At 40.4% G+C, this 20,646-nt stretch overlaps 3 protein-coding genes and 1 long non-coding RNA gene across 4 annotated transcripts in view; 1 reads left to right on the top strand and 3 right to left on the bottom strand.

The window, feature by feature from the left end:
* Nucleotides 1–3,628, top strand: part of LOC109132305 — a 16,499-nt gene extending 12,871 nt beyond the window's left edge. The window contains exon 2 of the long non-coding RNA XR_002037579.1: nucleotides 3,433–3,628. This is a non-coding gene — a long non-coding RNA (uncharacterized LOC109132305). The remainder of the gene's footprint in view (nucleotides 1–3,432) is intronic.
* Nucleotides 10,966–11,833, bottom strand: LOC109130943 (glutathione S-transferase U28-like; the record flags this gene model as incomplete). The annotated part of the gene is made up of 3 exons (XM_019241091.1): nucleotides 10,966–11,150; nucleotides 11,455–11,641; nucleotides 11,741–11,833. Coding segments are annotated over 3 exons (465 nt in total), but the record flags the coding sequence as incomplete, so codon positions are not given.
* Nucleotides 15,809–16,854, bottom strand: LOC104778307 (glutathione S-transferase U28). Its single transcript, XM_010502726.2, has 2 exons — nucleotides 16,454–16,854; nucleotides 15,809–16,354 (listed from the first exon to the last, which is right to left on the bottom strand). Exons 1-2 carry the CDS (start codon nucleotides 16,823–16,825, stop codon nucleotides 15,989–15,991), a joined length of 738 nt encoding a protein of 245 aa, XP_010501028.2. The 5' UTR covers nucleotides 16,826–16,854; the 3' UTR covers nucleotides 15,809–15,988.
* On the bottom strand, nucleotides 16,934–18,691 carry LOC104778306 (peptide methionine sulfoxide reductase B1, chloroplastic). The gene is made up of 5 exons (XM_010502725.2): nucleotides 18,458–18,691; nucleotides 17,989–18,100; nucleotides 17,777–17,842; nucleotides 17,445–17,642; nucleotides 16,934–17,114 (listed from the first exon to the last, which is right to left on the bottom strand). The coding sequence occupies exons 1-5, from the start codon at nucleotides 18,642–18,644 to the stop codon at nucleotides 17,072–17,074; spliced, it is 606 nt and encodes a 201-aa protein (XP_010501027.1). The 5' UTR covers nucleotides 18,645–18,691; the 3' UTR covers nucleotides 16,934–17,071.

Raw genomic sequence — 20,646 nt, 5'->3', positions numbered from 1 at the left:
TTTTTTTTTTTTTTTTTTTTTTTTTTTTTTTTTTTGGAAAAATTCCCTTTCTCCGTTTTGGAAATAATGAACGTGCTTTTTATTAAATGCGCTGCGCGGTCTTTGAGAATTATTCTCGGGACCTCGCGAAAATCACGCTGCACTCTGATTGGTGGATTCAGCGGCGGTTACTTCCCGTAATCCTGTATAAATAGGATTGAGAGTTTGGGAGTTCTTTCTAACTTCCACAACTTTCCGAAATATTGAGAGAAAAAGATGGTGACTACTCGATCTGCATGGCTAAGACGGGCTATGGAAAGGTTAAATGCTTCGTCGAGTGATTCCAACCGAACTGAATCGTCGGATGACGCCTCCGCCCAAGAGGACGTAGAGACTTTCCAAGTTCGCACACCTGCCCCACCTGTCGATATGGCGGGTGTTGAAGGGAGCCTCGTGTGCCAAGAACTCCGAAGGTATCGGGCTCGCCGCTATAGGCTGGGGGCTCACCTTATGGCGAGACATCGTAGACTGGCCGAAGTCTGTCGGCTATACCGTTTGGACGGGACTATCCGAGTCCTGCACGAATTAATCGCCGAAGGTTTCTTCTTGGAGAAGTGGCGTATGACCGGGCTGCTTGCCGCGCGTGCGGCGTGCCAAGAACTGGTGGCNGGTCTTCCGGGTCACTCCGCCAGCTCTTACTTGTAGCTTTACGTCGCCCATTGACATCTTAGCAACCCCATCATAGCCCGTCAGCGTCCGAGTTTCGGGTTTCAGCTGATCTGGTGTGACGCCCATTTTTTCTAACGTTTCCCAGCATAGTACGTTGACGGTGCTTCCGGTGTCGATCAGAACTCGTTCGACGTCGAAGTCGCCCATTGTGACCTCGATAACCAAGGGATCCGAATGGGGATGTTGAATTCCTTAAGCGTCCTCCAAAGTGAACGATATCGGGTCCGAGCAGAGTGAAGGTTCGCTCGGAGTTGTTCGAAGGGTGCACACCTGTCGTGCCCTCTTCTTTAATGCGCGGACGGAGTCTGCGCAGTCCTCCGGTGGGCCAAGTATCATAGTTATTCGTCCTCGAGGAGGTGAATTGGCCCGCTCCGGGTTTTGCCCCCTCTGCCGCTTTGGTGGGCCGGGCAGTTCGTCTGCTTGGGGCGCCTCCTCTTGGAGGTTCACGAATGCTTGGTTGACCGGCTGTTGGACTGCGTTGGGTGGTGCGTTGTAGCCTCGTCTGCCACCCGCACCGCGGCCTCCGTTAGATCGTCCGCCGCGCAATCCCCCACGGCGACCTCTGCCTCCGCGAACGCTTTTTGGCTGAAAGACAGCGTCGACTTCACCAGAGAGATATTTCCCGTACAAATAATTCTTCAGGTGGACGCACTCATGTGTGGAATGACCGGAGGTCATGTGGAAGTTGCAGTAAAGTTCCTTCGGGTTGGTCGGCTGCTTGTCTTGTTCATCTGCCTCGGAGACTGCGTGGATGATGCCTTTTTCCGATCCTGGGGTTCGTGGTGCTTGCGGGGTTCGTGATGTTCGACCCGGTTTTTAACCTTGGGGGGATGCGTTGATTGTTCGTCGTTGGTTTTCGCGGCTATTTGGGCCTCTTCTTCCTCATCGAGTGCGAATCTGGAAGCTCGATGCAGTGCGTCATCAAGGTCTTTGGGTTCCCGGATATTGAGGTCCTTTCGTAATGGTGACCCAGGGATCAGACCCTTCCTGAAGGCCGCCATTGCAGCGTCCTCCGGGACGTTGACCTTTGTTAGCTTCTCCTTGAATCTGTTCAAGAAACTGGCGATGGGCACTCCTCGTTCTTGGGCCATCTCCCAGAGATCCGAACTTGTCACGCCTCGTTCGATGAGGATTCGGTAATTCTTGAAGAAAACCTTGGACAACTGGTCGAAATTGTCGATTGAGTTCGGCTCGAGCCTTGTGAACCATACCAAGGCAGGGCCGGAGAGGCTATCGACAAATAACTGACAGCAACCGGCGTCCCTTTGTTCGTCGGTGAACCGTGCTTTGGACATGGTCGCCATGAAGGACGTCATGAACTGGACCGGATCTTTGTCTCCCTGGTAGATTGGAAGTTTCAGCTTGACGTTTTGTACGGTAGCTCGCGTTATCCGTTGAGTGAAGGGCGACTGCCGAGTCACCTCGACAATTCTATCGATCTCCGGAGCCGTGCTGATAGCCCGATGGAGGAGTGTGTTCATGCCGCTGATTTGCGACTTGATTTCTTCGAGTTCGAGGCAAGATCCGGGGTTTGTGAGGCGGGCGACGGGGCGGCCGAGCTCTCGTGTATCCGCGAATTCGGATTCGTTGGTCGAATACTCGACGTGATGTGAGGGGGAAGATTCCTCCTGTCGAATTGTGCGTCCGAAAAGTCGAGACGACGAATGAGACCGCCCAAGTTAGGCGATTGTCCAGCAGAGACTTGCGATGGGGTTGTCTGGATCATTACGGCGTCGACCCTGCGATTGGTGTCGGAGATCATCTGGTAAATCTCTTTCGTCATGGAGCCGAACAAGATCTTGAAATCCTCCATGGAGATGACCTGCGGGTTCTGGATCGCCGGTGTGGCATGAACAGGGAGATCTCCGTTCTGTGCGTCGGGCTGCTGCTCCGTGACGTTCACCGGTAAGCTCTGCGTCGAGGTTGACTAGCTTTACTTGAGTTTGCCCCGCTCCCTGGCTGGTCTCCCCTTCGGATCTGATCCCGACTGGGAGTTCGGCGGAGGTTTCGGCCGGGTTTGTCGTTGCGTTGACGCGCTGACGGGAGTACACGGCGATGGCCGGCCTAGTCGAAACGCCACCTCGTGTAGCGACGTCATCCTGAGTGGATGCGATGCCAGTGAGATCGAGCATGCTAGAGGTTGTGCGGTTTGCTTCGGGGATTTCGTTGATGATGGAAGACATTATTGTCGGGCTAGAGAGTAAGTTTTCTAGAGACGATTTGCGTCCCCACAGACGGCGCCAATTGTAGGAACTAGGTTTCCACAATGAATTTGTTTAAGGGGGGAAACAAATTCAATAGAGTTATCTCTCTAGAAAATAGATCTAAGCCTTGGAATTAAAAGTAAAGAAGTAGAACTCAAAAGAATTAGGGTTTATTGCTAAGAACAAGAGGAGAACTCAATTATTGTATTTTATTCTGGATACTTTACAATGGAGAAATCACTCCCTCTTTATACACGCCCTAAGATTACAATATATATTCACTTTCCTTATCGTCCGAAGTGAGATATGGAAAGCTGCCTCATTGCTTCATTCGGCCGCCGTGCCGAAGTGGAAGTCGGCTCCTTCTTCTTCAAGGTGACATTTTGGCCGAACTGACTTCTTGTTGACCTAATCAAGTCCTTAACCGATTTCCCGGTTAACTAATCAATTAGTATTTCTGGTTTAGCTCGGTATGTTGGGGGTGCTGAATCCCGTACCAACAATCATTTTGGTTTGTAAGACTGTGGTGAAGAGAACACTTTGAAGAGTGGAGATGTGTTCAAATGCAAAGAGTGTGGGTTCCGTGTTCTCTACAAGAAGCGTATCCCTTAAAAACGGCGCATACCGGCGGACTAAATACTAATCTTTAATCCTTCCTTTTCATTGTTGATAAAATTCTGTAAAACTTCTCATAACTTCTCAACGAAGTTTTCTGATCGGTGTTGTAATCCCTCTCTGTCGGTATCTACTCTGAAGTAATCTATCTCTCTTTCGCTGTGTTCTCTTCTCCCAATTGGTCAGCTTATTCGGTGAAAAAGGGTACTTGCGAAATGCCTTGTAGGAATAGTATCAGAAGAGTGAATTAGTGCTTTAGGATCTGATGAATCCTTTAGTTGTAAGAGCTATGTGTGAACTAGTCTCTTTCTTTTCTCTTTGTGAGTTCTTCTCCTTACTCACCCCAACAATGTAACTCCTCTCCGTTTCTCTTGACACTTGTCTATTACGTCGTACTTGCTTGTCTTGTCCTCAGTGTAACATTTATATCCGTGTTGTTTTTGGATTTCATCATAACCACAAGGAGTTCTCCCTGCCATGAAGATTGAAGACCATGCTCTCTCTTCTCCCTCGTGGTACTTTTAGTTAGATCATAGCCTTCATAGCCTTCGCTTCTCCCATCCCATGTTGCTTGTTTTGATCATTTTTTACAATGTACTTATTAGACTCACGTAGTCTTTTAGCAACACGATCTGTCGAACCTGTAAAAACATTTAGCAGACTAGCTTGTTAGCTTTCCTTGTTTTGGCAAAGAATTTGAAACGCAAGGAAGATTCTCTTGATTTGTTTGGTGTAAAGAGGAAAATGGGCTTTTATCATCGATCAAAGTTAAAAGCTTCAAATAATATACCGAAGCAAATGCAAATGCTATTTGGAAAAAAATGCATCTTAATGATATTACAATACCTTACCAATTACCATATATGATGANGGTTCACGAATGCTTGGTTGACCGGCTGTTGGACTGCGTTGGGTGGTGCGTTGTAGCCTCGTCTGCCACCCGCACCGCGGCCTCCGTTAGATCGTCCGCCGCGCAATCCCCCACGGCGACCTCTGCCTCCGCGAACGCTTTTTGGCTGAAAGACAGCGTCGACTTCACCAGAGAGATATTTCCCGTACAAATAGTTCTTCAGGTGGACGCACTCATGTGTAGAATGACCGGAGGTCATGTGGAAGTTGCAGTAAAGTTCCTTCGGGTCGGTCGGCTGCTTGTCTTGTTCATCTGCCTCGGAGACTGCGTGGATGATGCCTTTTTTCCGATCCTGGGGTTCGTGGTGCTTGCGGGGTTCGTGATGTTCGACCCGGTTTTTAACCTTGGGGGGATGCGTTGATTGTTCGTCGTTGGTTTTCGCGGCTATTTGGGCCTCTTCTTCCTCATCGAGTGCGAATCTGGAAGCTCGATGCAGTGCGTCATCAAGGTCTTTGGGTTCCCGGATATTGAGGTCCTTTCGTAATGGTGACCCAGGGATCAGACCCTTCCTGAAGGCCGCCATTGCAGCGTCCTCCGGGACGTTGACCTTTGTTAGCTTCTCCTTGAATCTGTTCAAGAAACTGGCGATGGGCTCTCCTCGTTCTTGGGCCATCTCCCAGAGATCCGAACTTGTCACGCCTCGTTCGATGAGGATTCGGTAATTCTTGAGGAAAGCCTTGGACAACTGGTCGAAATTGTCGATTGAGTTCGGCTCGAGCCTTGTGAACCATACCAAGGCAGGGCCGGAGAGGCTATCGATAAATAGCTGACAGCAACCGGCGTCCCTTTGTTCGTCGGTGAATCGTGCCTTGGACATGGTCGCCATGAAGGACGTCATGAACTGGACCGGATCTTTGTCTCCCTGGTAGATTGGAAGTTTCAGCTTGACGTTCGGCACGGTAGCTCGCGTTATCCGTTGAGTGAAGGGCGACTGCCGAGTCACCTCGACAATTCTATCAATCTCCGGAGCCGTGCTGATAGCCCGATGGAGGAGTGTGTTCATGCCGCTAATTTGCGACTTGATTTCTTCGAGTTCGAAGCAAGGTCCGGGGTTTGTGAGGCGGGCGACCGGGGCGGCCGAGCTCTCGTGTATCCGCGAATTCGGATTCGTTGGTCGAATACTCGACGTGGTGTGAGGGGGAAGATTCCTCCTGTCGAATTGTGCGTCCGAAAAGTCGAGACGACGAGTGAGACCGCCCAAGTTAGGCGATTGTCCGGCAGAGACTTGCGATGGGGTTGTCTGGGTCATTACGGCGTCGACCCTGCGATTGGTATCGGAGATCATCTGGTAAATCTCTTTCGTCATGGAGCCGAACAAGATCTTGAAATCCTCCATGGAGATGACCTGCGGGTTCTGGATCGCAGGTGTGGCATGAACAGGGAGATCTCCGTTCTGTGCGTCGAGCTGCTGCTCTGTGACGCCCGCAGCCTCCTCGTTGCGGTGTTGTTCACCGGTAAGCTCTGTGTCGAGGTTGACTAACTCTACTTGAGTTCGCCCCGCTCCCTGGTTGGTCTCCCCTTCGGATCTGATCCCGACTGGGAGTTCGGCAGAATTTTCGGCCGGGTTTGTCGTTGCGTTGACGCGCTGACGGGAGTACACGGCGATGGCCGGCCTAGTCGAAACGCCACCTCGTGTAGCGACGTCATCCTGAGTGGATGCGATGCCAGTGAGATCGAGCATGCTAGAGGTTGTGCGGTTTGCTTCGGGGATTTCGTTGATGATGGAAGACATTATTGTCGGGCTAGATAGTAAGTTTTCTAGAGACGATTTGCGTCCCCACAGACGGCGCTAATTGTAGGAACTAGGTTTCCACAATGAATTTGTTTAAGGGGGGAAACAAATTCAATAGAGTTATCTCTCTAGAAAATAGATCTAAGCCTTGGAATTAAAAGTAAAGAAGTAGAACTCAAAAGAATTAGGGTTTATTGCTAAGAACAAGAGGAGAACTCAATTATTGTATTTTATTCTGGATACTTTACAATGGAGAAATCACTCCCTCTTTATACACGCCCTAAGATTACAATATATATTCACTTTCCTTATCGTCCGAAGTGAGATATGGAAAGCTGCCTCATTGCTTCATTCGGCCGCCGTGCCGAAGTGGAAGTCGGCTCCTTCTTCTTCAAGGTGACATTTTGGCCGAACTGACTTCTTGTTGACCTAATCAAGTCCTTAACCGATTTCCCGGTTAACTAATCAATTAGTATTTCTGGTTTAGCTCGGTATGTTGGGGGTGCTGAATCCCGTACCAACAATCATTTTGGTTTGTAAGACTGTGGTGAAGAGAACACTTTGAAGAGTGGAGATGTGTTCAAATGCAAAGAGTGTGGGTTCCGTGTTCTCTACAAGAAGCGTATCCCTTAAAAACGGCGCATACCGGCGGACTAAATACTAATCTTTAATCCTTCCTTTTCATTGTTGATAAAATTCTGTAAAACTTCTCATAACTTCTCAACGAAGTTTTCTGATCGGTGTTGTAATCCCTCTCTGTCGGTATCTACTCTGAAGTAATCTATCTCTCTTTCGCTGTGTTCTCTTCTCCCAATTGGTCAGCTTATTCGGTGAAAAAGGGTACTTGCGAAATGCCTTGTAGGAATAGCTATCAGAAGAGTGAATTAGTGCTTTAGGATCTGATGAATCCTTTAGTTGTAAGAGCTATGTGTGAACTAGTCTCTTTCTTTTCTCTTTGTGAGTTCTTCTCCTTACTCACCCCAACAATGTAACTCCTCTCCGTTTCTCTTGACACTTGTCTATTACGTCGTACTTGCTTGTCTTGTCCTCAGTGTAACATTTATATCCGTGTTGTTTTTGGATTTCATCATAACCACAAGGAGTTCTCCCTGCCATGAAGATTGAAGACCATGCTCTCTCTTCTCCCTCGTGGTACTTTTAGTTAGATCATAGCCTTCATAGCCTTCGCTTCTCCCATCCCATGTTGCTTGTTTTGATCATTTTTTACAATGTACTTATTAGACTCACGTAGTCTTTTAGCAACACGATCTGTCGAACCTGTAAAAACATTTAGCAGACTAGCTTGTTAGCTTTCCTTGTTTTGGCAAAGAATTTGAAACGCAAGGAAGATTCTCTTGATTTGTTTGGTGTAAAGAGGAAAATGGGCTTTTATCATCGATCAAAGTTAAAAGCTTCAAATAATATACCGAAGCAAATGCAAATGCTATTTGGAAAAAAATGCATCTTAATGATATTACAATACCTTACCAATTACCATATATGATGATACAAATATATATCTGGAGTTTGACATCGAAAAGAAGAGAAGGAAACAGAGCCAAAGTCAACTTGCCGAACCACCATAATCAGTTAAGATTTGTTGATAAAACTCGGCAAATCATCCTTGGCTCATCCTCATTCTCTATTTTTCCATGCAAAGACTCCGCATACTATTGGTGTGACTCTCATCATCGTTATGTCTTTTTTTTTCGTTATACCTGATCTTGTTGTGGCAAAGTTCTTACTCATGATGAAGGTATTTATAAACATATGTAGTAAGATATGTGTGCATAAACTTTATAATGCAATTGTTATTAGAATAGTCATATCTTTTATTTTTTTGATCAACCAGAATAGTCTTATCTATGCATGGTTTTAGAATTTCAGTGCATCAGGCAAAAACATCAATGGAAATTTGACCACAACCGTATATTGAAGAATATGATTACTTTAGAAGATTGGCTGACCTTTAGATTATCATATTCGAATTCCTATTTTGTATGAATAATTAATATTCGTACCTCACTACTTTCAAAGGCATATCGTATTTGTCTGCGACACAAAATTCCACCTATCGTACTTTTTGTTTACGATTGGACTCATAATTTTGTGGTTGATTATGACAAAAGAGGTTATCGACCTTCTCACAAAATATTACCGACAAAATCATTTTAGTTTGCTAAATGTCGGTGATATTGTTAATAATTAAAAATATTTATTTTAATCATAGATAAAAGAAATGAAAATTTAGGGACTATTTTGTATATAAAAAAATTCAGCACTATTACCGAAGGAAAAATACCAATTTATATTTTAGAAGTAGGGTGGGATGCAATAAATTTTACTCTAAAACAGAATATAGAGACAAATTTGGAAGTGAGTTGGAGATGCTCTCAAACCCAAATTTTATAGATTTTTTAGTGTAACTCCATATAAATTGTTTATATTAAAACCCTTAGGTATATCATTAATATGTTCGAGGCTTCCTATAAACATTTTAACCGTAAGTCCGTAACTCTGCGTACAACCCTAGCATCTATCAATTTAAACACAAGGTTTGGGTTTTTCTTTGTGGTTTTTTAAGTGATAAAGGAATTTGTTTTGCATGACATTTTTGGTGATACAGACAAACAAAGCTGCTCTCTTGATTTGATTTTCTGGTAAAATCTCAATTTTCAAAGTTTTCGTTTATGAATCTTCTTCTCTTGTTGTCAAAAAAAAAAAAAAAAAATGTTCATACGTAGTGTAACGGTTAAACTGAAATCCTGTAATATCATAGATATGTTCCAAACTTCCAATCAATATGCATTAATTAATGTGTTACCGCTGAAGCTCGTGCTATCGAATTTGATAGTATAGATACTATATTACATGTTTTTCTTTGATTTATCGAATTCGATGGTAGATAAATGTTTTATTTGAAATATAAGATTTGAGTTTTCTTTTTGAAAAACGAGAAAAATGCTAATGAAGACACAAGTTAATCTAGCAGAGAGTATTGCAATTCAGATAGTGAACTAATGCAATTAGAGGTTCGAAATCTAAACAAATATTCACTTTCGTACGAATTATTTTTTTTTCTTATATGACTATGATACTATAGAAAATAAAATGAGGAAATTATGTGGTAAATTGAGTATTTTAAAATAAGAAATGAATGAGTGCTTATAAAGTTGACCAAAGAAAATGTTCCGAATAATCTTATCTTACCTTGGCCGGACCGAATTGGTATCTATTTGTCCAATCGGATAGGACATTTCATAATGTCATGATGTGATCCATCAATAGATAGAATAAATATTAACTTTGCTGGTTTAATTAGATTACTAAATTTATCCACGAGCTTGTCTTTAAGAGTTAACCTCAAACGAGATGGGATTGCTTTCCCAAGCATGTACGAATAAATAACCATTTTTTTTGTATGATTTATGGAGAATAGAGCTAGTAACAAAAAAAACCCGAAAATCTACAGAATGAACAAAGCAAACAACAAATCTAAAGACCCAACAAACCAAACTAACATGAGAAGGAAAAGGACAATGGTTACAACTTGGAAGACCATCAAACTTTTTTTTTTTTTGCTAAGAAAAGAAACAGGACCATCAAACATCCAAACACTAAAGCAAAGCTCAGGGTGCGATATGCCTTGAAGTTGCCACGAGCAATCAAGATCCAAGACCAGCCCTCAAACCCCAAATCAACACTGCCTAGTGCCTACAGCGACTCTGTTGACGAAAACACGTAATGATCCTTCAACTAAACAAGTCTAAAATTTTCTATGTGTATTCCATTTTTGTAAACATTTATATTCCATTTTATCAAAAAAAAAAGAGCGAAATTAGTGGGTATTTTTTAAAAAAATGAATACTGTAAATAGTCTTTCAGGTTTGTTAGACGATCGATAACTTCCTTTTGTCGATCAACCACAAGAATATATGAGTCGAATACTACGAAAACTACGACATGTGGGTTTTGTGTCGCAGACTATATACGATGCCTTTTGGTTAGTGAGGTTCGAATAAATTTGGAATTCGAATATGATAATACGACTATAGGGTCAGCCAATCTTCAATAGTGATTATATTCTTCAATATACGATAGTGGTCAAAATTCCATTATTATTTTTATTCTTTGCTGCATGCACTAAAAACCATGCATATGGTAAGAAGACTATTCTTATGTGACAACTGAAAACTTTAAATTTAAACTAAATCAATACATGAACACATATCTCACTACACATGTCTATAAATACCTTCATCATGAGTAAGGGTTTTGCCACAACAAGATCACAAGACAATATGAGAGCTATAACAAAAAGACATAATGATGATGAGAGAGTCACACCAATTGTATCATGGAGTCTTGCATGGAAAAATAGAGAATGAGGATGAGCCAAGGATGACTTGCCGATTTTTATCAACAAATCTTAACTGATTATGGTGGTTCGGCAAGTTGACTTTGGCTCTGTTTCCTTCTCTTCTTTTCGATGTCAAACTCCAGATACTATCTATCCATATATTATCGATCATGCATCATGATTAGGTTGTAGTGTCGCTGAAATAAGTTTTTTGATATACGTACGAGTACTTAGGTGACTGCTGATAGTATACATTTTTTTTGGAAAAATACAAGTATAGAACATAAAACATTCATAGACCATTTAAACAGATGAATCATATATTCACCAGAAAAAAAAAGAAACACACTCAATTATTTCTCAAGAAGCATGTGCAAAGCGATAAAACAAATTTGTTTTAAACAAAAACAAAAGAATGAAAAGTGAAAACATAACTTTAGTGTTTACTGCATTCATTTTGTTCAACACCAAAAATCTGTCTGAGCTTAAGGACTTGTTGATAAATTTTCTCAGATTCAGACAATGAATCAGCAACACTTTTTCGTTCAACGCATCTCTTTCCCCAAGCCACGATCTTCGGACATGCAGCTTCGACAGAGAAGTCACCACATTCCTCGAGTCAGTGCCGGTCCCGTATTATTGGATGCCCCACAGCTCGGTTTAGAGGCCTTATAGTAAAAACAAAAATTTATCTTTTACACAATAAAAAATAAAGTTATAGGCTTTTTTCTTATTAGGTTTACATTAAAAGTAAATCAATTTGACCCAAATTCATACTTAATCTAATTTTTGAGATACAATTTTTTTTTCTTATTAAATTGGGCCTTTTGTTTATTCTTATACCAACTATTCTTAAAAAATTTTGAAAAAAGAAAAAAAATTGGAGGACCCGAAGCCACTGCTTGGGTGGCTTCCCCTATAGGCCGGTAGAACCAACTGTAGAAAGTGACAAGAGCTATGTCTACATAACCAAAAGTCTCTCCTCCAAAGTAAGATTTGTCTCCAAGCTCATTTTCAAGAACCTTCAACCTCTCAAGAAACTCTTTTACGCCTTTGTCTTGTTCTTCTCCAATCTTGTTTCCCAAAATCTTTCTTCCTCCATCAAATGATATCTGCATTTTGGTGTATGGAGTCAAAACGAAGTGGACATAAAACACAAACTGAACAAGAAACAAAGGAATTGGTAACATAAATGCGTTAAATCTAATTACCGTTTTATCAGCGAAGTCAGCCCAGAACCTTGGAGTGGCTCTAGAATGAGGATCAGTGGGCAAGAAAGAGGCAGCCTCTGTCCACGTCTCATTAATAATAAAAATTTAGAGATTATTTTGTATAGAAAAAGTTCAAACTCTATTACAAAAACAAAAAAAAAACAATTTTTATTTTAGAAGTGGATATAGAAATTGGTTGGAAAAAAAGAGAGCCACAAGACCGAACAAAAAAACCTCTCTCTCGAAGAAGCATTCGCCCTAGCCGTCAACCAACATTTGCTCTCTGATGGCCGGTGATGGGTGGCTTCCACATCACCAACGTCGGTTCCAGTTTCTTCTAGTTGTAGTTTGTCTTTGTTTGTCTTTCTAGCTTGTCAAACCTCAGCTTTTTCGTCTCCACCCTTTGTCCATTCCTCTCGGTGGTGGTAGTACTTTCCAGCGTGGTGACTATCTCGGAGGATTGGTGGCCGATTGTTGATGTTCGAAAATGGATCTACTCCCCGATGGCTCCTTCTTGTCTTTCCGATATGGTCGTGGAGGTTTCAGGTTCCCGATATGGTTCTATTGTCTCGACATTCTAGTTCATCGGCTCTGTTCTTGTTTGATTGTGAATTGGTGGTGACTTGTCGCATGTTCCGGTTGCTTTCGAGATGAATCTGAAGAGCTTTTTCTTGGATTTTGCTGGCTTTGCGGTGGTGTTGTCTCGTGTGAGGCTTGTATTTAGTCAGCTTCTTGTATCCCTGATTTCGCTTTGAAGTTCTCTTTGGTTATGCGACAACGACCTCATTGTTTTTGGGTTCCTCCTCTTTTGGTTGTGTTGAGTGACTTGGCTTTGGTTTTATGTTGTTTGATCGCTTATGTCTTTCTTTGTTTAGGACGGTCTAATCGTTTGGTTTAGGCTAGATCTTTGGAATTAGAGGTCCTTAATCTACGGTTGGCCTTTTCGTGCAATCTGGTATCAGCTCTTTTGTGGCCTCTCTTCTTTGATTTGGTTTTTAGCCTGGTTGACTTGTTCTGCTACGATAATATGTCTTGGTCTCTTGGATTAAGCTTATGGTTTGTCTCTGATTGCCCTCCTTCTGTGGCTGAGTATTCAATCGGGTTCCTCTTATTGCAAAGCGTGGATGGTTCAGTTTACCCACTTGTTTGGGTTTCCTCCGGTTTTGCTAGAAGGTTGGTTTGGTCGTCTTCCTTGAGCTAGTGCGTCCATCTTCCTTCGTCAAATTCTCTGTCAGGCTCCGCAATTCGTTCTACTTCAACTCGCCTTCTCCGTGGTTCTCTTGTTTGGGCTTAATTGGGATTATGCCATTTGTGCTTCCTTCAAATTCCATAGTTTCTCTTGTTTGGGTGTAGTTTCCCTCTTTTGGGTTGTAGTTTCCCTCTTTTGGGCTATAGTTTCTGGGGATATTTGGTTTTTCCTCCAGCTTAGTGTTCCAAAAACGCATTCCACCCTTGTAGTTCTCAATCATATCTTATAATGGAAAATCTTGAGACGAAAAAAAAAAAAAGAATTTGGTTGGAATAGATTTTACTCTTTAAAAGAGTATACATAGTTGCAAATATAGAAATGAGTTGGAAAGTTCTAAGATCCAAATTTTATGAATTTTTAGTGTAAACCCATATTTAACTTGATAATATTAAAGCCCCTTACCCATTAGGTATGGGTCATTAATATGTTGGAGGCTTCCGCATAAAAACCCTAGCGTCTCTCATTTCCTCGTTCTTGTCACTTCTTCGCTTGTGTGCTCTCTTAATCACGAAAAATCATGGAATCAAAGCCAGAAGAACCTGTTGTTACTTACGTCTGCGGAGGTAATGCTCGAACCATCTTCTTCCTCTCGAAAATGTCTTCCAATTTTTGGTTTTAAAATCGGGCAGGGTTTTCTTGGAACTCTTTCAACCCTAGCTAATACTTTAGGCAATTTCATAATTGGCTTAGTTAGGACTTAGGAGGCATGCATGAATCAATCAGACTCTGTTTGATCTATTTGACTTGAGGTCTTTTTGAGGCTTTTGCTTCTCCCAAGCAGCCTCAGACATTAACTTGTTTGTCTGAATCATTTTGGTTTGTAAGATTGTGGTCAAGAGAACACTTTGAAGCGTGGAGATGTGTTCAAATGCAAAGAGTGTGGGTTCCGTGTTCTCTACAAGAAGCGTACTCGTATTGATCCAACAGACAAGAAGCCTAAAACACGGTACATACCGGCGAACTAAATACTAATCTTTAATCCTTCCTTTTGATTGTTGATAAAATTCTGTAAAACTATATAACTTCTAAACAAAGTTTTCTGATCGGTGCTGTAATCCCTGACTGGCGATATCTATTCTGAAGTTATTTATCTTCGTTTGCCACCTAAGTAATCTATCTCTCTTTTGCTGTGTTCTCTGCTTTCAATTGATCAGCTTATTCGGTGAAAAAGGTTGTGTCTATATAAGAAGATGAGAAACTACCAAAAAGAGTACTTGCTAAATGCCTTTTAGGAATATCTATCAGAAGAGTGAATTAGTGCTTTAGCATCTGATGAATCCTTTAGTGGTAAGAGCTATGTGTGAACTAGTCTCTTTCTTTTCTCTTTGTGAGTTCTTCTCCTTACTAAAAGGATCTGATGAATCCTTTAGTAACTCCTCTCCGTTTCTCTTGACACTTGTCTATTACGTACCATCGTACATGCTTGTCTCTTGTCCTCAGTGTCACATTCATAGCCGTGTTGTTTTTGGATTTCATTATAACCACAAAGGAGTTCTCCCTGCCATGAATACCTTCCTCTCTCTTTTCACTCGTGGTACTTTTAGTTAGATCTCCCTCAAACACCATTTCACCATATATAGCCTCCACTTCTCTCCTCCTATGTTGCTTGTTTTGATGAGTGTTTACAATGTACTTTTGACTCACGTAGTCTTTAGCAACACGATCTGTCGAACCTGTAAAACATTTAGCAGACTAGCTTGTTAACTTTCCATGTTTTGGCAAAGAATTTGAAACGCAAGAAAGGTTCTCTTGATTTGTTTGGTCTAAAAAGGAAAATGGACTTTATTACCGATGAAAGTTCTTTTTTCATCTGTAAAAAAAAACTAGTTGTTAAAAACTTCAAATCATATATACCGAAGCAAATGCCATTAAATTAGCATTCACCAAAATATACTTGGAAAAAAAATGCATCTTAATGATATTACAAAACCTTACCAATTACATTGATGATGATACAAATATAAATCTGGAGTTTGACATCAAAAAGAAGAGAAGGAAACAGAGCCAAAGTCAACTTGCCGGACCACCATAATCAGTTAAGATTTGTTGATAAAATCGGCAAGTCATCCTTGGCTCATCCTCATTCTCTATTTTTCCATGCAAGACTCCATGATACAATTGGTGTGATGACTCTATCTATAAAATTAGATGTTACATTTAAAAAAAAATTTGAAGTACACATTAACGAAATATAGTATAGGTGAAAAAAAAAATGAACAAAATTTATTATTATTTTTTTGGTTAAACATATAATGGCATGTATTGTAAATAGTATTAACAAATATGTGTAAATAATAGCTAAAAAGTATTTGGAGCTCTCTAGCGACGACAATTCAGTATTTTTCAGAAAGTGTTTCCTGTTAATATATAGGGGATATGAGTCGAATACTAAGAAATTACGACATGTGGATTTTGTGTCGCATACTATATACGATGCATACTATACACGCATATCTCACTACACATGTCTATAAATACCTTCATCACGAGTAAGGGTTTTGCCACAACAAGATCACAAGACAATATGAGAGCTATAACAAAAAGACATAATGATGATGAGAGAGTCACACCAATTGTATCATGGAGTCTTGCATGGAAAAATAGAGAATGAGGATGAGCCAAGGATGACTTGCCGATTTTTATCAACAAATCTTAACTGATTATGGTAGTTCGGCAAGTTGACTTTGGCTCTGTTTCCTTCTCTTCTTTTCGATGTCAAACTCCAGATACTATCTATCCATATATTATCGATCATGCATCATGATTAGGTTGTAGTGTCGCTGAAATAAGTTTTTTTGATATACGTACGAGTACTTAGGTGACTGCTGATAGTATACATTTTTTTTGGAAAAATACAAGTATAGAACATAAAACATTCATAGACCATTTAAACAGATGAATCATACATACACCTGAAAAAAAAAACTTCATTATTTCTCAAGAAGCATGCGCAAAGCGATAAACAAAGAAAGAAAACTGAAAACATTACAGAAATGTTTTTAGTGTTTACTACATTCTTCAACACCAAAAATCTGTCTGAGCTTAAGGACCTGTTGATAAACTTTCTCAGATTCAGGCAATGAATCAGCAACACTTTTGCGTTCAACACATCTCTTTCCCCAAGCCACGATCTTCGGACATGCAGCTTCGACAGAGAAGTGACCACATTCCTCGAGTGCGTAGAACCAACTGTAGAAAGGGACAAGAGCTATATCTACATAACTAAAGGTCTCTCCTCCAAAGTAAGATTTGTCTCCAAGCTCATTTTCAAGAGCCTTCAAGCTCTCAAGAAACTCTTTTATGCCTTTGTCTTGTTCTTCTCCTATCTTGTTTCCCCAAATCTTTCTTCCTCCATCAAATGATATCTGCATTTTGGTGAATGGAGTCAAAACCAAGTGGACATAAAGCACAAACCGAACAAGAAACAGAGGAAATGATAACAGAAATGCGTTGACAATAGTTACCGTTTTATCAGCGAAGTCAGCCCAGAACCTTGCAGTGGCTCTAGATTGAGGATCAGTGGGCAAGAAAGAGGCACCCTCGGTCCACGTCTCATCGATGTACTGAACCTGGACAAGGGATTCAGAGATTGGTGTGTTGTTGTGGATAAGAACAGGGACTTTCTCGTGAACAGGGTTTGATTTCAACAAAAGCTCACTCTTGTTCCACAGATCTTCCTCTTGAACCTCGAACTCAACTCCTTTCTCCCTCAGCGCAATCTTCGTCCTCATCGCGTAAGGACTTGCCCAGAAATCCAAAACCACAACTTTGCCACTCTCTTTCCCCATTGTTGGTTCAACACAAGCTCCTTGACACAGACTACTAGCCAAAACCATATATATATACACACACACCACACACTCATGTATAAAATTAATAAATGGATATGGTTACGACGTGGGAAAGAGATTGGAGTAAACAACTTTAAGGATGTGCTGTCTAGGAGATCGTGAAATCAACTCAAAGTTTAAATCTTTCGATGGATCAAAGTTGACTTATGATACATACAACGACTTAGTACGAGAAACTACAATGGATACTGTATATTAAGTAATATGAACAAATCCTTGTACCAGAAACTCTCAATCTCTTGTTTTCTCCAATGCATTAAGTTTCAGAGCAGCACTACAAGAAAACACAAAAACAGAAACCTCCAGATGAGAAAACTCGAACCGAGTCAAACACATTCTTGATCAAATGGAAGGAAAATACATTCTTGGTTTTAGAAAATTTAATAGTTAGACTTCATTTCTTACTTCATAAAAAATGATGCTAGTGTTTGTTTATGCAAGTTCAATATACGATTATCATTGTTTAGTTATAATTGAACAGTATTCAATAATAGTAGAATGATTAGGTGGATATGGTAGACATGTAAATGTCTTAATACTAGAGAGAATGTATGTGAGCCTTTGGGGAATCTTGAAAATAAAGTATTGAGGATGAATGATAAACCTGTTGAGGCAATATCGTTTTCCGGTTGGGCGTGGACCGTCATCAAAGACATGGCCAAGATGAGCGTTACAAACAGCACATACAACTTCTTGTCTAGGCATGAAGATGATAGAGAGGTCTAGCTTTGTCTTCACATTGTTTCCAATTGGTTTGTAATAAGATGGCCACCCTGTTCCACTATCAAACTTTGTAGACGAACTGAAAGTAATCATCACTTTGATTTGTTAATAACTACCATTCATACGGTACGAATTTGAGAAATATAGCTTTCATTACTTCACCTTCCCTAGATATAGAAGTACAATTTCAAATTCCTACCAATAACAACTTACTCAAATAGAGGTGTGTCGCAACATATACAATTGTATACTCCTGGTATCTTTGAGTTCCAATACTCCCTGAAAAAAAACCAAAAGAGCAGCCTCATTGGATTGTATGACGATGTTAACCCCATATATTTTGACTACAAAGTACAAAGGTCATTGTGATGATGTTAAAAAGGCGATAAAATTCAAAGAACATTCAATGATTCATCATCACATACCCAGTGAAGGCTCTCTCTGTTCCCTTCTGTCTAGTGATGTAGTACTGTTCCGGTGTAAGCCGTTTCTTCCACTCATTTTCACTTAGAGAAGCAAATTCACTCTTCTCAGCCTCTGCACCCATAATAAAAGTCTCTCAAAATCTTATAACTCCGCTTACTAGTTTTTCTAAACAACATGGCATTAAAAACAACACTGTCCACACAAACAATAAGTTCTTAAATCTGTTTCACTAACTTCTCCGAACCAATTGAGTAAACTTCCTGACCTAAATCTCTCTTCCAAAACACGGAACGTAACATTTTGGATAAAGCCCAATCAATTAAGTAAACCCACAATGAAAGAAACCTTTTTTTTTTTTTGCTAATTAAAGTACACAGCCTGATATGAGGAGAGTTCATGAGACATCATTTCAAATAAACAGATAGAAATAGAAGAAATAAGAAAAAAGGTTAGATTTTTAAATTAAACCTTGGACGTTGTCTGGTTTCTGAGAAGAACTAGAGGAACCCATGGAACGAACAGAGAGATTCAAGTTTCTGGGTTTTAAAAGAGAACGACAAGCGAACCCAGAAAGATTCGGCTTAGAGACGGGGTTGAGCCTTGTTCTTGCTGAGACGAAGCTTGATTGTATGGTTAAACCACTAGAAGAAGCCATCACACAACCCGATCACCTACTGTGTATATAATGAAACTTGTTCTTCAATAAACAACACAATTTGAACAAGTCTTCTCTTCTGTGAACGGAAGAAGAGGACACGTGGCACGTCGAGGATGCGAGATGAGATCTGGAACTCTAGCTGCCACGTCGACGCATTCGTGCCATGTAACGAATTTAATTTTTCAAAGGTAACCGTTATTGGGCTTTTTTAGTGTGCCTCCTGTGATAAACCCAATACAAAATCGAGATTCGAGAGAACATGTTTTTGGTTTTTGGGCATATAAAATATTTGACGTAGACAAAAAAAAAATGTTCACATGAAGGTTTTAAATTTAGCCCAGGACATTCGGATACTCGGATCGGATTCGGATCAGCTAGTAAAAGAGTGCAGGAGCCAATAGAATAAATAGAAAATTTCACTTCGGTTTTGGTTTGGATATTATCGGGTTTGGGTCTGTTCGGATATGAAATCTTAGAACCTATAAAAACCTGATTTTTTTCGGACACACTTACCGCAATTTTGTTTGAATATCCGGAAATTTTTGGATAAATAACCAGGTTTTCGGGTAAATACCTGAATTTTTGAGTAAAAATTTGGGTTTCGAATAAAAATTCGGGTATACAAAAAAAAACGCAGGTATTCAGATATAACCACCCTGGGCGTTCGGCCAAAACCGATCAAACTGAACCGGACAACCCGATATTTTTGGTTATCGGCGTAAACCGAAGAGAGTAAAGGTAACCATTCGGTAAAAATTTATTTGAGATTTCGGATTTCGGTTTGGTTTGGTTTGGTAATCGGAACCGATCGGTTTCCTTCAAACCGAGATTTTGCAGCCATATATAAGGCTAATAATTAGTCACAACCCTAATTTGTTTTGTTCTTCTTCTTTGGTTGCCGCTTGGGAACTCGATCCACCATTCATATTCTTCTCCTCTCCTCCGATATAATCAATAATCATCAACACATCTCTTTCCCTACAATAATTCATCATCTTCAACATCCCCTTTCATTCTCTCAAATCTCAATCATGGTTAAGAAAGGAGCCTTTTCACAAAGATTCAATCCATAACCACAAATTTCTTAAGGGATAAGCTCTTCTTCTTTCTCCTTAATTCTACATTTGATTCTTTTCTCTGTAAGCTCTTTCTATGTATTGATAACTTCAGATTCAATTTGAAGAATTTTAGGGTTAGATTTTCAACTTCAAAATCAGAGTTTATCTATAATTTGTTTAGATTTTCTTTTGTTTAGGGTGCTAGTGTTGTGTTTGTGTTCCTCATCTTTGTAAGACCTAACTGTTGTTCTTTGTTGTTTGATAATTTTATTTTTACTGGTTTGTGTAATCAATTTTTATGTGGTTTCAATGATGGCAGGTGAAAAATGGACGCCCAGAACCGTCAATCTTCACCGTCTTAGATCACCATCGCACCGCAACCACAACTCGCCGCCACAACAACACCACACCATGTCTCGAAAACCCTAATGTTTAGTGGACCTAACATTTAGGCTTTGCAATTGTTTTCAGATTGGTTTAGTTGTTAATGGGCTGGTTATCTGTTTAGGTCCATTACTTTTGTTGTTTGTAAATTTGTATTAAATTAAGCCCATTATCTAGTTTTTTATTTATTTATTCGGTTTAAATTAATCGAATTAGAAAAAATCGGTTTCAATTCGGAATTGATTTAAAATCCTATAACCGACCCGATTAACCCGAGTACCGAACCAATCGAACCGAATTCAATTTCGGTTCTATTCGGTGAAAATTTTAGAAAACCGAATTTACAGAAAACCGAACAACCCGTTTCTGCCGAACGCCCAGAGTGAAATATAACATTGTTTTTATATTATTATATTTTGGATATTCTCGGATTTGGTTCGGGTTTGGATTTGGATTTTTGGATTGAGGAGTTTAAAACTCAATAGGATAAAAATTAAATTTTGGTTTCGGATTCCGGTCAGGTTTTCCAGTCGTTCTGATTGGGGTATACGGTTCAG

This window comes from Camelina sativa, chromosome 3 (assembly GCF_000633955.1).
Source record: "Camelina sativa cultivar DH55 chromosome 3, Cs, whole genome shotgun sequence".
In the NCBI taxonomy this organism is placed as follows: domain Eukaryota; kingdom Viridiplantae; phylum Streptophyta; class Magnoliopsida; order Brassicales; family Brassicaceae; genus Camelina; species Camelina sativa.
This window is presented reverse-complemented; position numbering and strand designations above follow the sequence as displayed.